The sequence below is a fragment of the Salvia hispanica genome, chromosome 1, assembly GCF_029641045.1.
Source record: "Salvia hispanica isolate PSC_SH4W2 chromosome 1, Shi_PSC_v1, whole genome shotgun sequence".
NCBI lineage: Eukaryota > Viridiplantae > Streptophyta > Magnoliopsida > Lamiales > Lamiaceae > Salvia > Salvia hispanica.
In genome coordinates this window covers 38,929,430-38,944,450 of record NC_142692.1, presented here as the reverse complement: position 1 = coordinate 38,944,450, position 15,021 = coordinate 38,929,430, and the positions used below count along the sequence as shown (strand labels likewise).

Below are 15,021 nucleotides of genomic sequence, written 5' to 3'. Positions count from 1 at the left end.
TTTGGGCCTTGTAATCTATAACATTGTTTGTATAGAAAAGAAATCTTTAAAATACGGTCGGTGTGTATTTTGTAACACTGATAAAGAATTAAATGAAATCATAATTATAATTGGCATTCATATATTCTAATAAATGAAGAACGTAAACATCAAATTTTTGACCAAAAGCTTTCATAGCTCAGTTGGTTAGAGCACCCGTTTAGTAAGCGGGAGGTCTTGAGTTCAACTCTCAATGAAAGCAAATGTTGTTGTATAAAAATTGAAAGGTTTTGTTAGATTATTTTTTATAATACTATAAATAATATCTGAGCAAAATTAGCAATGGTGGACTATTATTAATTTAGACTCCATATATCTATTAAAATAAGATTTATATTCACAGCGATAATTTGTCTGCATGATTTTATTAAGGTTTGACAAACAAATTTTTTGCAGAGATTCTCTTTTGTGTCATAAATCATTGCAGTGTAAGTTGTTCTTAACATTTATGGTTGTGCCAACAATACCACCTCTCGCATTTACTCTTTTCAACTAACTCTTTTGTTTTTATAAAAAAATAAAATTTGAAATCTACATAAAGGAAGTGCGTGAGATGGTGAAATACATAACAAATACTAGTTGAAAATTGAAAAGTTGAAATAAATATTCACCATAAAAATAGCAATAAATTGGAATAAAGATAGGATGCGTCAATTTTTAGTATGATTTTATCACAAATATACAATAAAATATACTTTTAGAGTGAAATTTGGTCATTTATATCTTGAAAATCCATAGATTTAAAGCGTAGTAAAAAACGAATCCAATTAAAATCAATTGTAAAGAGAAAGGTGTGCCCACTATTTATCTAGCGGTAGAATAATGTTTTAGCATTGTAATTAAGAAAAATCCATATATTTATATTCATTATTTTGATCAGTAGTAAGTAGTAAGGTTGTATCAGCCATGGTATTCAAGCAAAATAAACAAACATGTAGAAGTATACAATTTCTAAAATAATACTACAACGAAGGAGGAATCATTAAAATACATACTCCTATAATATGTCTGTGTTTTTTCTTCAAAATTAAATAGATATAAAACCCAAACCTGATGAAGCTGAGAATATACTATGGTAGCAAAATGAAGAACAATTATGGTAAGTGAAAAACGCACTAAGAGCATTCCCAATGGAGGTGGCGAATTCTCGGCGATAAATCGCCGGTTATCGCCGAATTATCGCCGGCCATTGTGGCGAAGTCGGCGATAATTCGGCGATAATGTTGCCGTTGCTTCGCCGAGTGGCGTTCTAACGCCGGATTATCGCCGAGCGATCGCCGGCCACTGTGGCGACGCTCGGCGATAATCGGCGATAATTAAAATTTTTTTTTTTTTTTTTTGAACCCAACGGCTATTTTACATTCCACCCCTATAAATATTTCCTCCACTTCCTCCATTCATCACCCACAATCTTCATTCTCTCCATTTTCAATCTCTTCTCCCAATCTTCAATTTTCATCAAAATTATGAGCTTTTGGAAGAAAAGTTCCCGATCGGGTAAGGATAAGGGTAAGGGGAAAGAGTCGAGTTCACAAATTCCCAACACGGATGAAGCAAACGAGCAGTGGATGCAGTCGTTGTTGGCGATGGGTTCTCCTCCCGGCCAACTTCCATACGGGGGTCCGTCTCCTTTGCAGACTCCTCCGGCGCGGAGACTTTCTCCGTACTTCAACTCTGCCGGCAGAATGCCCTTTCCAGCCGACGATGTGTATCGGCCCCAGTTCGACACCCCCGGATCAACCCCAGGCGACCAAGAATCTCAGGCCGCGACACTGAGCGCGGAGGACTTCGAGGTGGAAGAAACGCCCACCGAGCCGCCTTCTAGGAGCGGGAGGGGGAAGGCGCCGGCGTCGTCGGCTGCGACTGATACGGGTTCCGATGAGAGGCCGAAGCGGGTAAGGACTACTTACACTCTGCAAGAGTCCGAGCTGATAGCCGACTGCTGGGCGGACACGTCACAGGACGCGGAGCGCAGCAACTACCAGACTGAGATCATATTCTGGGAGCGGATTGCCGCGAAGTACAGGAGCCACAAGACTGCCTCAATGAAGGACCATGGCAGCGAGGCGATCCGTCGGCATTGGGAGCGCCTCATGAGGGACTGCGGGCACTTCAACGGTATTTATTCTAACTTGATGACTCACATGACGAGTGGCCAGAACGAGCACATGGTCCGAGATGAGGCCATCCGGATGTATAGTAGCCAGTACTTGTCGACGAAGGGCTTCAAGTATTGGAACATCTACGATAAGCTGAAGGATCTCCCCAAATTCCGGACGGGAATGCACGACGCGCTGCACGGGAAATCGGTGCGCTCGCGACTTAGCGTTTCGGAGAGCGAGGGGAGCGCGGCCCACATCGACTTGAGTGGGGATGGTCCGCACGAGCGCCCGGAGGGAGTGAAGAAGGCGAAGGGGAGGCGGAAGGGGAAGGGCGCAACGTCGGAAGTCGCGTCGGAATCCGTCATCGACTTAGAAAAAGCCACTTATTCGAGCAATGTCGCCAATCTGACCCAGATGTACACGCTGTACTTCACCGGCGGCGGGACCCCTGAAGAAAAGGCGGCCCTCTGGAAATGCATCCAACACCTGCAGAGTACGCTGGGGCTCGATCCCGACGCCCCTCCGGCCCCTCCGTCTTAGATTTTTTTTTTTTAAATCTTTGTTTATTTGCGTTTTTTATTTGTAGTTTTTTTTTTCTCGTTGTATTATATTTTCCAATGATTAATACAACGATGAATTGTTCATTATTAGTCTATTTATTAAATACATTTGTAGGGAAAATTAAATAATATAAAAAATAATGATGTAAAAATGAAATGTTGAGTTAGGGAGAAATAAGGGAGAAATAAGGGAGAAACCAATGTAGCACTTGGCTAAAAACTGGGGATAAATTTTGGTGCTGATGTGGCGCTGATGTGGCAGGAGTTAGGGAGAAATAAGGGAGTTTTTAGGGAACTCCATTGGGAGTGCTCTAAGATATTGACACGGCTCAATCAGAAACGTTGAATGTCAAGATGAATATAATGTCATTTCTGAGTGAGCCGAGCCAACATCATAGTGACTATTTCAACATCTCTCACACACAGAAACACACACTATCTCTCTCTCTCTAATATTTGTGGTATATAGGATGATGAACAGAGAATGTTGAGAGATATATAGATATATATGGAGAGTGATAACATAACGGTGGAGTTGAAATGGGAGGAAATATGGGCATTTAAGAAGAGGTAGGAGTGAAGAGTGGGACAGGTGCATTTAATTAAAGTTTGATTCTCTATATTTTTAGTAAATACTTTACTAGTATTTGTTAGTAAATGAACAAAGAATAAAATGAATGCTTTATGTTTTTGTAAAACTAATTATATGAATTACGATTTTATGAATCGACCGTCCATGTGTAACATATTGTTAAACTACGACGTCATTTTTTTCATTATGAATAAACGATATCATTTAACTATTTATCTTTGACACCATTTGTTTTGCTATGAGATATGCACACAAATCAATATTTCATAGTCTTTTCGATTGATTTTTAAAGCTAAAGGACCAAGCAGAATTTGGCCAAATTTCGTTATCTTTCATGTATTTGCCCAAATAAATAAATATTTTAGCACCAACTATAGTTTATACGTCAGTGATGCTTGATATAGGTGTTCACGAAAGATGCTCTCTGTACTCATAAAATCAATCAGTTACCATGAAATTAAGTGCTAAAGTGGAATTTTTAGCGCTAAAAGTGTTGGAACTTTAATGATACGTTCATCTAGCAGGTTAATGCATTCGTTGTGAATCTTGTTGATCGAAAAATTAAAAATATTCTCCAAACCTCACAATATTTAAGAAGCCAAAATGAAAATGAGTTTCAATTTATATGATCGCCACTCTTATCTAGGCATTTCCCTCCAATAAATTGGTCAATGGTGGAGACATACTGTTTTATGAGTCACTAACCATTAAAAAAAGGCCCAAAATTACATACTAAATCGGGCCCAAATGAAGCCCAACATCAGATCCAGTATTCCTGTCTCTATCAGAACACCAGTATTCCAAAATTCCTAGAAAAAATCTCTCAAAAAATCATCTTCATTCTCCGATCAAAGGCGGCGATCAACCACCTCCTCAACTGTATATAAAACACAAACCCAATCCAATTCAGCTTTTCAATCTTCGATCTCTCCATCACATATTTCCCTTCCCAAATTAGAATCATAGAAGCGTTCTACACTCAATCACGCATAAAATGGAGGCCCTCACCACCACATCCGCCGCCGCCGTATCGCTGGCGATGTTCTCCACCGATAAATTCAGAGACCCTTCTTCCCGGCGAGCTCTGCGCTTCTCCACCTCCGCCAAAAGTCAGCACCTTTCTCTCTCTCTTTCTTCCCCTCTTACACCATCGGATTTTTCTGATCTTATTGTGATGTAGATGATAGAAACAGCGGCAACGGCAACGGCGATCCCGATCTCAAGCTCGTCCCAATCCTCGGAAATCATACGCTTTCGGAGGTAAGATTCGTTATATTGAGTTGAAATAGTTGGTTCAGTAATTTGGTCGAACAGTTGAGCTGCAAATTTGATTAATCTCGAATTTGGGGATTTGTAGGATGCGGCGATGGGGCTGGTTCTGAGCGCGGCCAACGTGAGGGGATGGACGACCGGGTCGGGTATGGAAGGCCCGTCGTCGCCGGCCGGGTCGGGCCTTGATTCGGGAATGGAGCGTGTGTCCACTTTCCCGTGGTCACTCTTCACTAAATCTCCGCGGCGGCGGATGCGCGTGGCCTTCACGTGCAACGTCTGTGGCCAGCGCACAACCCGGGCGATCAACCCACATGCCTATACCGACGGCACCGTCTTTGTTCAGGTATATTTTGAAAAGTGCAAATTGCCGGAAAAACTATGAATTTTGGTTAAATTCTGCTTTTTCCGAAGCTTAGATAATTAGTCGACAAAACTATGAAGTTTAAGTTTATTTACAATTGTTTCCGGGCAAAGAATTCGGTGGCAGAATTTAACCAAACTTCATGTTTTTTGTGCAATTATACGATTCCCAATTTGTTGGTGCACCAAAAGAGCTGCCATTTTCTAGTACTATTATCTTGGAGAAGCTAATCATGAACATAATCGAAATAATCATAAGAATTTTTTACCTAGTTCGATATGATAGGTATGGTATCTATGTCGGGGTGATGTGAAGCCTAAGATTTCACTATATATTCTTGGATTCAATTTACAGTGAGAGAGGGAATATACATACAAAAAGCGAACCATAATCCTATCCATAATATGAATGAGTTGGACCTAAATATAAACTAGAGTAAAGGCCAAAAGTGGTCCCTAACATATGGTCGTTTTATCAATTTGGTCATAAATATTATCTTTTTGATTATTTGGTCCCTCACAAATGAACTCCGACCTGAATCGGTCCTCCAATTGACGGAACCGTCAATAATAGACAGTCAACGTCATTTCCGCCGCCAACCTCAGCTTCGGCAACTCTCCAACTCCATCTCCGCCCTCTTCCGGCGCCACCTCCGCCGCCTCGTGTCCCTCCTCTCGTATCCCACCCTCTTCACCCTCACTCTCCGCCACCTCCAATCCCTCTCCCTCCACCACAAGTCCCTCCTCGTCGCCCGCCACCTCCTCTCCAACCTCACCCTCCTCACCCACGCCATCCGCAACCCCACCGCCGCCCCTCCCCCGCCGCTGCCCTCCGATTCTCCGCCTACATGAAGCTCAGAGACCTCGACGCCGTCCTCCTCCTCCTCTGCGAGCTCCACCACCACGACCCCAACTTCCTCGACGCCCTGCCTTCGTGGTGGCGCGCCATCCTCGCCGGCTACGTCTCCGACAGCGTCTACCGCGAGGTCCTCGTCACTCTCGACGGAAACGTTATGCGGTCGGATTGGGTGCCGTTGGCGGAGGCGGAGAATCGGAGGGCGGCGGGTGAAGAGGGTGGGATACGAGAGGAGGGACACGAGGCGGCGGAGGTGGCGCCGGAAGAGGGCGGAGATGGAGTTGGAGAGTTGCCGAAGCTGAGGTTGGCGGCAGAAATGACGTTGACCGTCTATTATTGACGGTTCCGTCAATTGGAGGAGTCGGAGTTCATTTGTGAGGGACCAAATAATAAAAAAGATAATGTTTAGGACCAAATTGATAAAACGACCATATGTTAGGGACCACTTTTGGCCTTTACTCTATAAACTATACGAAAGCCTAAATTGTGGTCGTAGATCTATTCACTTTCTTTCAGGCTCCATACTCATCAAAGCCTTGTCTACAATTCAAGCACTTGTATATAGTAACATAGTACTATAGTATTCTTGATAGTTGGAAGGTTAAAACCTTTTTTGATCAATAGTTTTTAGGCAATACTGGTGTTGATTCATTGGGTGAAGATGCACTTATATGGTTTTGTTCACTTGTTCTTGTTTGTGGATATAGTGTTGTGGATGCAATGTATTCCATAAACTGGTGGACAATTTGAATCTTTTCCACGAGATGAAGTGCTATGTGGATCCAAGCTTCAATCCAAATGCGAACGATGGCATGAGCTTCAAGTTCTTTGACATGGACGAGGACGAGGACAAGGGCGATGATATCTTTCCGGGTATATGAGAGGTGTGACTTGTATTTGTATACTCAACTTTGTTCTACATTCTATTGACTGTAACATAGTGTTTGTAGATAGTGATAATGTGATCTTGGTGTTGCCACAATAAATAGCATACATGTGTAAAGCTTAGTGTTTGATATATATCAGTATACTTGGGTTTCTCCAATTCCCAGTTTAGGTATTGCACCATTCTATTCTTCACATAAATAATGTCTGGGGTTTTGTTGAAAGACAATTTGGCCGAATAACCATGAGTTTTGGTCAAATTTGGCCTCCTGCAAATTTAAAAGAAAATGAGCTACAAAAGTGTTAGGAACTTTCACAAGAAAAAAATCGAATTACCTCTATTGTTGGTGTTTTTCAGTTAAACGATATCGTTTTGAAGTTATGGGACGAACCAGAATTTGTTTGTCACAAAGGAATAGGAAATCGATGTGCTCTATACGCGATATGATGGTGGCTGACGGATAAGCACGCATGCAGTTGTTAAAACTTATAAATTTACGAGGAACCATGAACCAAAAGTTAATTTTGGAAATATATTTATACAAAACCTTGAACTACCAACGTTTGCAATTGGTTTATTAATTACTCCATAATTAAGATAAATAGAAATTATTAGGGAATAAATTGTGGTTAATTACGATTTCACAATAAACGTTGTCCTTGTTCGAATTGTACGACTCTTTTGGCAAAACCACAATGTTGTATTTGTGTTGTACCACTAAGTACTACACCTTTGCCCGTTTGTACTTGAAAAATCTATTGCTTAATCCCCTATATATTTCTTCAAAATATTTCAATTTCCTTCTACTAGTAGAACTTCTTTCCACCACTTCTATATTCTTTCTTTCTGAGGCATTGCTTCTACTTAAATTTATTTTTATTTTCAAAATGAAGCCTATTTCCACTTCTACTTCCTGTAAGAGGGTTTTTTCGTATATGGGCTTGTTTTCACTTTCGGGTTATTTTCACACTCTTTTGAAATATTGGATTTTTCATTATTTAAATTGTGTTTAAGTATAACAATGTAGTTTAGTGTGTATATGAGTAGATATTATTCACCCAAAAATTTCACTGTGTTGGATGGGAAAATACAAATTTTACGATTTTTTTTACTGGTTTTAGATATTTTGGTTAAACTAGAATTCAAATTTTTTTTTGGCAATTACTCTTAATATAATTTGATAAATCGTGGTATGCCACAAGTCTTTTATACGTAGTAATTTTTCACTACTTTTCTTTTTTTACATAGCTAAAATCTCAAAATAAAATCCACCTTTAATTAGATGAAATCCACATCTCATATCCTCTTCCACAAATCAATATACACATGATTTAATTAAATTATTTCCCACCTCACATCCCATGATATTGGATAGTAGTAGTATCCAAACCACCCAATGAGATGAATCCCTATATCTTCAACCAGACATTCCTTATCTCATCCACAAAAACACACACCACACACACTAAACCCCCACCAAATATTTAATCCCAACTTTACTTGATTTCCCACCACCACTATCACTAACAAGAAAAAATGGCCGCCATGACCTCCGCCGCCGTCTCCATCCCATCCTTCACCGGCTTGAAGTCCGGGTCCTCCAGCTCCTCCGCCAAGCCCGCCTCGGTCCGCATGGCCGCCCCCAGGGCGTCCGTGCGGGCGTCCCTGAGGGACTTGGGGCTGGCGGTGGCCGCCACGGCCGCCACGGCCATCGTGGCGAGCAACGCCCTCGCACTGGAGGTGACCCTCGGGAGCGACGACGGGGGGCTGGTGTTCATCCCGCAGGACTTCGAGGTCGCCTCGGGGGAGAAGATCGTGTTCAAGAACAACGCCGGGTTCCCGCACAACGTGGTGTTCGACGAGGATGAGATCCCCGCCGGCGTCGACGCCTCCAAGATCTCGATGTCCGAGGAGGACCTCCTCAACGCCAAGGGGGAGACCTACGCCGTCACTCTCACGGCGCCCGGGACTTACTCCTTCTACTGCTCTCCTCACCAAGGGGCCGGCATGGTCGGAAAGGTCACCGTTAAGTAGACGACGTCGTGTCGTGCCACCGCAAATTAAATGCTCATGTGAATCGTCTCATTTTTGTATTTGAACTCTATGTATGAGATGATGATTATGATGATCATGGTGGTGTGCCCTCTGCATTTATTACACATTTATTTTTATCGGATTATGTATATTTTATTTGCTACTCTTTGTTTTTATATAGCCGGAGATTCTATAATTTGGAATTAAAGTATTTTTAGGCCGGGCTAAGTAAGCTAATCATGCAAAAATAGTGGAATTCTGTTGCATCACGCAGCTTTAAAAATCAGTGGAACAAACATGAATTTTGGAACAGTTCAAAATTATTCTTCCACAACGAAATATTTAATAGGCAACATATGATGTATTGTTGAATTATTGGAATTTTTGCATTGTATATATATATATATATATATATTGCAATTGCTGATATTTTCAATTAAATGATGTTTTTTTCTTTACAGATAAATTATACTCCTACTGTTTAACTTAACTGTGGTAATGTACGTACGATTATATTAAATACAAATAAAAATTTCACAAATTTTCAAATTAGTTTTAAATTTGCCCAAAATTTAATTGAATTCCATAGTTTTTCCATCAATTTATCCTATGCATTTTGATTCAAGGATATCTCCATCTGTGACTCCAATTCGTAGTCTGATTCATTTTTAATTATTCATCTCTTATTTACACATACGCAATCCTCTATTTAATAGTACTCCTCCGTACTACTATTATTTTATTTCTATCAATAGAAGTTATACGGTAGAAAGTAAAAACAGAATTTACCGAAATTGAAAACAATCTCTTGATTGTGAGAAACTTTTATTGAGACAACGGCATTTGGTAGAAAGTTGTATAAGATGGTATTAATCATAATGTTGAAAATTGCGTGTTAAATTTGAAAATTATCCTAAATAACTCCATGGTTGCCACCAGAATCTTCACTAAATTACCCAATAATTTCGCAAAAAGAATGATTGATTTCTTAGCATGTTTTCTAGTAAACGTGTCGGCCACATAAGCACGGGTAATCAACAACTAATGCATAAAATTTATTCCCTTAAACTCATTAAATACTTGGGCAATGCCTAACTCAGCTGGTAAGTTTTCCTTTCAATTAGTAGAATAAGATTTTGAGTCATTACAAAAATAGATTGGAAACTATTATTAATAATCTTTTATAAGAAATTATTTTTTAATAGTACTCCCTCACGTACCATGTAAATAGAGACGTTTCATTTTCTGCACCATTTTGAAAAAGATGGAACATCTTTTTTGGTCCACGAACTTTGCCAAAGTATCATTTTAGGTCCGTGAACTTTGAAAATATCATTTAAGGTCCATCAACTATGAGTTAATATCATTTGAAGTACTTTTTTTACTATTTTCAAGTTTTTCTGGACGAAAATACCCTCAATACCTTAAAGGGTATATATTCATAATAAACTTATTATATACTCATATTTTTTTATTAATATCTTTACAATATATTTTTGACGAATTTGACACAAAACAGAACGGAGGGAGTTACTACCATAGACACAAAGTTAGATTAGTAAATTTAAATATTTAGGCATTTCATCAAAACTAGTAAGAACCTTTCATATAAGAGATTGCGATGACACGAGAGAAAAGTGAAAAAGAAGCATAATTGAGATATTACAATTATCAATCGTCGAATAAAAAAGGAAAATGTTGAAAAGATACTCTCACTAGAGATTGGATGAGAAGAGAGAAAAGTGAAAAAGAAAACGATTTAGGTATTGTAGTCAATCGATGATACTTTAGCTAGAGATTGGGATGAGCGGTGGAAAAAAAGTGAATAGCATACCTGATTTAGATATTGTAATTATCAATTGAAGATGTCTAGCTAGAGATTGGGATGAGAAGAGAAGAAGGAAAAAAGATCACTATTTAGGCATTGCTTTTAGATGTTCTTCCTGGCCTATCGTTGTTGGAGCATATTTATGAAGAGAGATTGATAATAAACTAGAATGAGATCGGTAACGTGGTGGCAAGTTATAGTAGTACTATACATACTCCCTCTTTGATGTTATATTACACGGGGTGCACTGCGGTGACAACATAGTTAAAATGACAACCTATCATCATTATAAGCCATCCGATTTCTTAAATGAATAGATGAGATTGGATTACAGAAATAGAGTCCGGATTGCTTGCTTGTTAACAGAATATTGCTTGAATGGGTATTTTAGTCATTTTTTCATATAAGAAACTAATGCATGATTTGAAAATCCCTGTTATTTTGCACTTTGATTTTGAATTTCTTTCTCCCACTTTGCCATAACTCTCTCCCATCTTTCTCTTTCCCCTATTATCCAATTAATCACAACGCTCTCTCAATCCAAAAACCCTAGGAAGAAATGTTCAATTAATTAGTGCTCTTCTACCAATTCACTCCGCCACAATTCTGGATTCCAGAGTCACCCCCAATTCTCAATTCCACCAGTTCTCTCCATCGATTACAGTAACTACCAGCCTTTCTCTCTAATTGTTTCTCATTACATCTATTCATAGCTCCTCTAATGTTCTTGATTCCTGCTCCGGTGCGACAGATTGGGTAATTCTTTTGATTTGACATTGTTGATGAGTGTAATTGCCGTGTATGCAATTGTTTGCTTTGATATCTCTATCAGTTACTATATTGATTTTGAGTTTTGATTTTGTTTGGGTTCAATTTTGAATAAATTCGAATTGCTTGTTACAAGTTGGATAAATACTTGTGTGTGACCATATATCTGCTTGCCACTAAAATTGCTTGTGTTTTAGTATATATCTGCTTTCTACATATCTCTTGATGCTTGGAATACTCGATAATAAGCCAACAATGTAATAATTTTGGTTATTGAATATGAGACTTGCTTATTAGAATAGTTAAAAAAATTATCTCGAATTGCTTGACACAAGTTCGAAAAACGCTAGTATGTTCCAATATATTTGCTTGCTACTTCAATTACCTATGTTGTTACTGTGCATATGCTTACTATATACTATCTCCGTCCCATTAAATATGCAACATTTGTGAATTGGCACATGTTTTTATGTAGTGTTGTTTTGTGAGTAAATAAGGAGAGAGTAAAGTAAGAGAGATGAAAAAGTAGAGATAGAGATGTTTCCGTTTTAGGAAACGTTTCATTTTTAATGGGACAAACTAAAAAGGAAAACATTTCATTTCTAATGGGACAGAGGGAGTATTTGCTTGCTGCTTGACAATTGACATACTTAAGACTGAGCTTTTAGTCTAATAGTTTTGGTCGTCTAATTAAAATGGTTACAAAAAGGATTCCAGATTGCTTGCCACTAGTATGAAAAATGCTTATGTGATTCCATATATATGCTTGCTAATTCAATTGCTTGTGTTCTATCGTATATCTGCTTACTACATATATACATATATGCTTGTTTCTTGTCAAACTTGAGAACAAGCCAATAGACTAATAATTTCGGTCATTCAACACAGGACTCGCGCTTATTACGATGGTTAGAAAAGGAAGGCAAACGAAGATCCTGGAGAAGATAACTGTAGATATCGAGTTATGTTTGTCATTCAGCACATTGAGATTTAGAACATTAATCACACATAAGGGATCAATTATTATTATAAGCATATGTTAATGCACACCCAAACAATTCATCAAATGTAACCAAGCGAAATTGTAGTTTCAAAATCAATTGCGAATATTACCTGAAATCTATATGGTTATCAAGCAAAATGCGATGCAAAGTCATTGTTAAATTTACACCACAACAAGCACAAATCGATATCTATTACTAATAAGCAATAAAGTATATAAGGCATGAAATATAGCTTCTATTATTATTTTTAGCACAAAAATGACAAATAAGGAATCACTAAACAATGATATGCAACTTCATACTCATAAACAAGCAATATAATATATTTAATCAAACAATCTGACATATGAAATTGGTAATACAAACAACTAATCAATAAATTACAATAAATCATTAAATATAAACTCCACCAATAAAATAATACTACAACAATATTAAATAAAAGGAAACAATATGCTGCATATAAAAAAATTAAGCAATGAAAAATAATAATTAAGAAAATCATATAATACATTATAAGAAAATAACTATATTTGGTACAAAACAAACGTGCCATAATAATAGATGAATAATAACTTACCTTATCTACCACATTAATTGCTTGAATTTAGGAAAGAATAAAACCGTTTAGTGGCATACCTTTAATACCCCTCCACGCCTAATCCCATACTTTTTGTATATATTTATGATGCCATGTGGCAGTTTGTGTATCATACTATTCCTATATCTAATGGTCATGATTAGTGGTACAGTGTCATCCAAAATAGCGTTGTCATTTTACTATTTCCCTATATTACACATAACTAAATGTAATTTGTTTCGATAAATATTATAACCATATTCTAGCGAACCATTACTGTACAAATATAAATAAGTTATTAAGTACTATTTTATCCTTTTAGATTGACTATTTTGCTTAATTTATAACTTTATTAAGAAGATATATTTCTTATTTATCTTCTTGAATATTTAAATTATTAATATTTTTAATGAAATTTTGTACTTGTTGATTTTGTCAATTTTATAGATCCAATACCGATTTGAACGGTGCTATATGTCACCATTTAAAAATTCATAGGACACATCATCCTCCTAAATTAACAAGTTGATATGTCACGAATAAATATCAATATTTCAATGATCGGGAATGATAGAGGGATGCCGTTATGTACATTAATCACAAGAAATTGAAGAATGATAATATATTCACAATTTTTTAAATAACACGTTAAACTAAAAAATAGATGAAAATTCATTGCTACTTGACAATTAATTAACCCAATTAAAGAATATATAGCTGAAACTTGTTTGCTTAAATAAAAAAAGTCTAGCTTCGAACGAGATCAAGTAAACAAAACTCAAACTCGTTCAAACCAAAAAAGTATAGTTTCAAAAAATATATCTACCCATATGTACAACATAATTATAGTACAAACTTTTAAATGAACCTACAACAACAAAATCAAATATCATCATTAAGAAAAAGAAAAAGAGAATTGCATAATTTATCCTAATTAATTTGATCTATTCATCCAAATCCAACTCAAGACTCCTAGGCTGAGCCATGGTCCTTCTCTTCCACAAATTAATCTCCTTCTTCGGCTCCAATTCGCCGCCGCTCAATATTGGCGCCGAGAAAGGTACGCCGCACTCGTCGTCATCATCATAGTCACCATCGCTATACGCCCTCTCTCCATCGCAGCAATCCTCCGGCGCAATCTGCGCCGCCGTCGCCCAATCGAAATTCGCAAACGTGTCGCGGCTGCTCGCGAATTTCCTCATATGGCACAGGCTCGGCGCGCTCCCACCCTCGGGCTCAACCTCAACGCACTTCCTCTCTCCCCTCAAAAACTTCTTTATCATCCCCGCCTTCTTCTTCTTCTTCTTGGCCTTCTTCACGGCCTGCGGGAGATCAGAAACGGGCTTCAACTCTTTCGGTACAGAAACCTGCTTCTTCTTCGTCTTCTCGGAAATCCTGCCCTTGTGCTTGACCCGCCCCGTGCACGTGACCTTCGGAGAAGTCGGCTCGTGCGTGAACGTCTCGAAGCTCCTGAGCTTGCGACGGGCCTCGGCCGGGATGATCGGGCCGGAGAAGGCTTTGTTGTGGTGGGTTTTGGGCCTCTCGGGCCGGGTGTCACGCCGCGGGCTGAAGGAGATCGCCTTTGGAAGAAGCTTCAGAATCTTGTTTTTGAGCTTCTTGTTATTTGGTGCTGCTTTCTCCATTTGACACCACTTCTCTTTCTTTTTTTTTCTCTCTCTCAATGTGTATGTTTGTGTATATATGTGTGCGCAAAAAACACACACATACATGCGGGTGTGTGTGTATCAATGAGGAGTACAACAAGACGAGATAATGGAATTGGGGATGTATATTTGACTTGTCTGTATGGGTGGTGTAATAGGTAACTAAATTGGTCAAGCACTATATTTCCTAATAATAATAATATAGTACTCCCTTCCGCCGCGAATATGAATCCCGTTTTTCCATTTTAGTACGACTGCGAATAGTAGTCTCGGTTCACTTTTATCATAAATAGTAGTAATATGACTCTCATCTTCCACTAACTCATTTCACTCACATCTCATTTAAAACTAATATATATACTAGTGGGACCCTTGTTCCACCGACTTTTTTCTACCCATTTTTCTTAACATTTCTTAAACCCTGTGCTGCCAAGAAATGACACTCCTAATGACTGACAGAGGGAGTACTCCTTAGT

At 38.4% G+C, this 15,021-nt stretch overlaps 3 protein-coding genes and 1 non-coding gene across 4 annotated transcripts; 3 read left to right on the top strand and 1 right to left on the bottom strand.

The window, feature by feature from the left end:
- Positions 1-167: 167 nt before the first annotated feature.
- On the top strand, positions 168-241 carry TRNAT-AGU (transfer RNA threonine (anticodon AGU)). Its single transcript has one exon. It is a non-coding gene; the product is annotated as a tRNA-Thr (tRNA).
- A 3,883-nt stretch (positions 242-4,124) lies between these two features.
- Positions 4,125-6,826, top strand: LOC125217944 (uncharacterized). The gene is made up of 4 exons (XM_048119525.2): positions 4,125-4,402; positions 4,474-4,553; positions 4,651-4,908; positions 6,489-6,826. The coding sequence occupies exons 1-4, from the start codon at positions 4,288-4,290 to the stop codon at positions 6,660-6,662; spliced, it is 627 nt and encodes a 208-aa protein (XP_047975482.1). The 5' UTR covers positions 4,125-4,287; the 3' UTR covers positions 6,663-6,826.
- Positions 6,827-8,175: 1,349 nt separating this feature from the next.
- DRT112 (Cupredoxin superfamily protein) lies at positions 8,176-8,864 on the top strand. The gene has a single exon (XM_089063098.1). The coding sequence runs from the start codon at positions 8,204-8,206 to the stop codon at positions 8,699-8,701; it is 498 nt and encodes a 165-aa protein (XP_088919224.1). The 5' UTR covers positions 8,176-8,203; the 3' UTR covers positions 8,702-8,864.
- Positions 8,865-13,668: 4,804 nt separating this feature from the next.
- LOC125219308 (uncharacterized protein At1g76070-like) lies at positions 13,669-14,626 on the bottom strand. Its single transcript, XM_048121250.2, has one exon. The coding sequence runs from the start codon at positions 14,609-14,611 to the stop codon at positions 13,826-13,828; it is 786 nt and encodes a 261-aa protein (XP_047977207.2). The 5' UTR covers positions 14,612-14,626; the 3' UTR covers positions 13,669-13,825.
- Between the last annotated feature and the right edge of the window lie 395 nt (positions 14,627-15,021).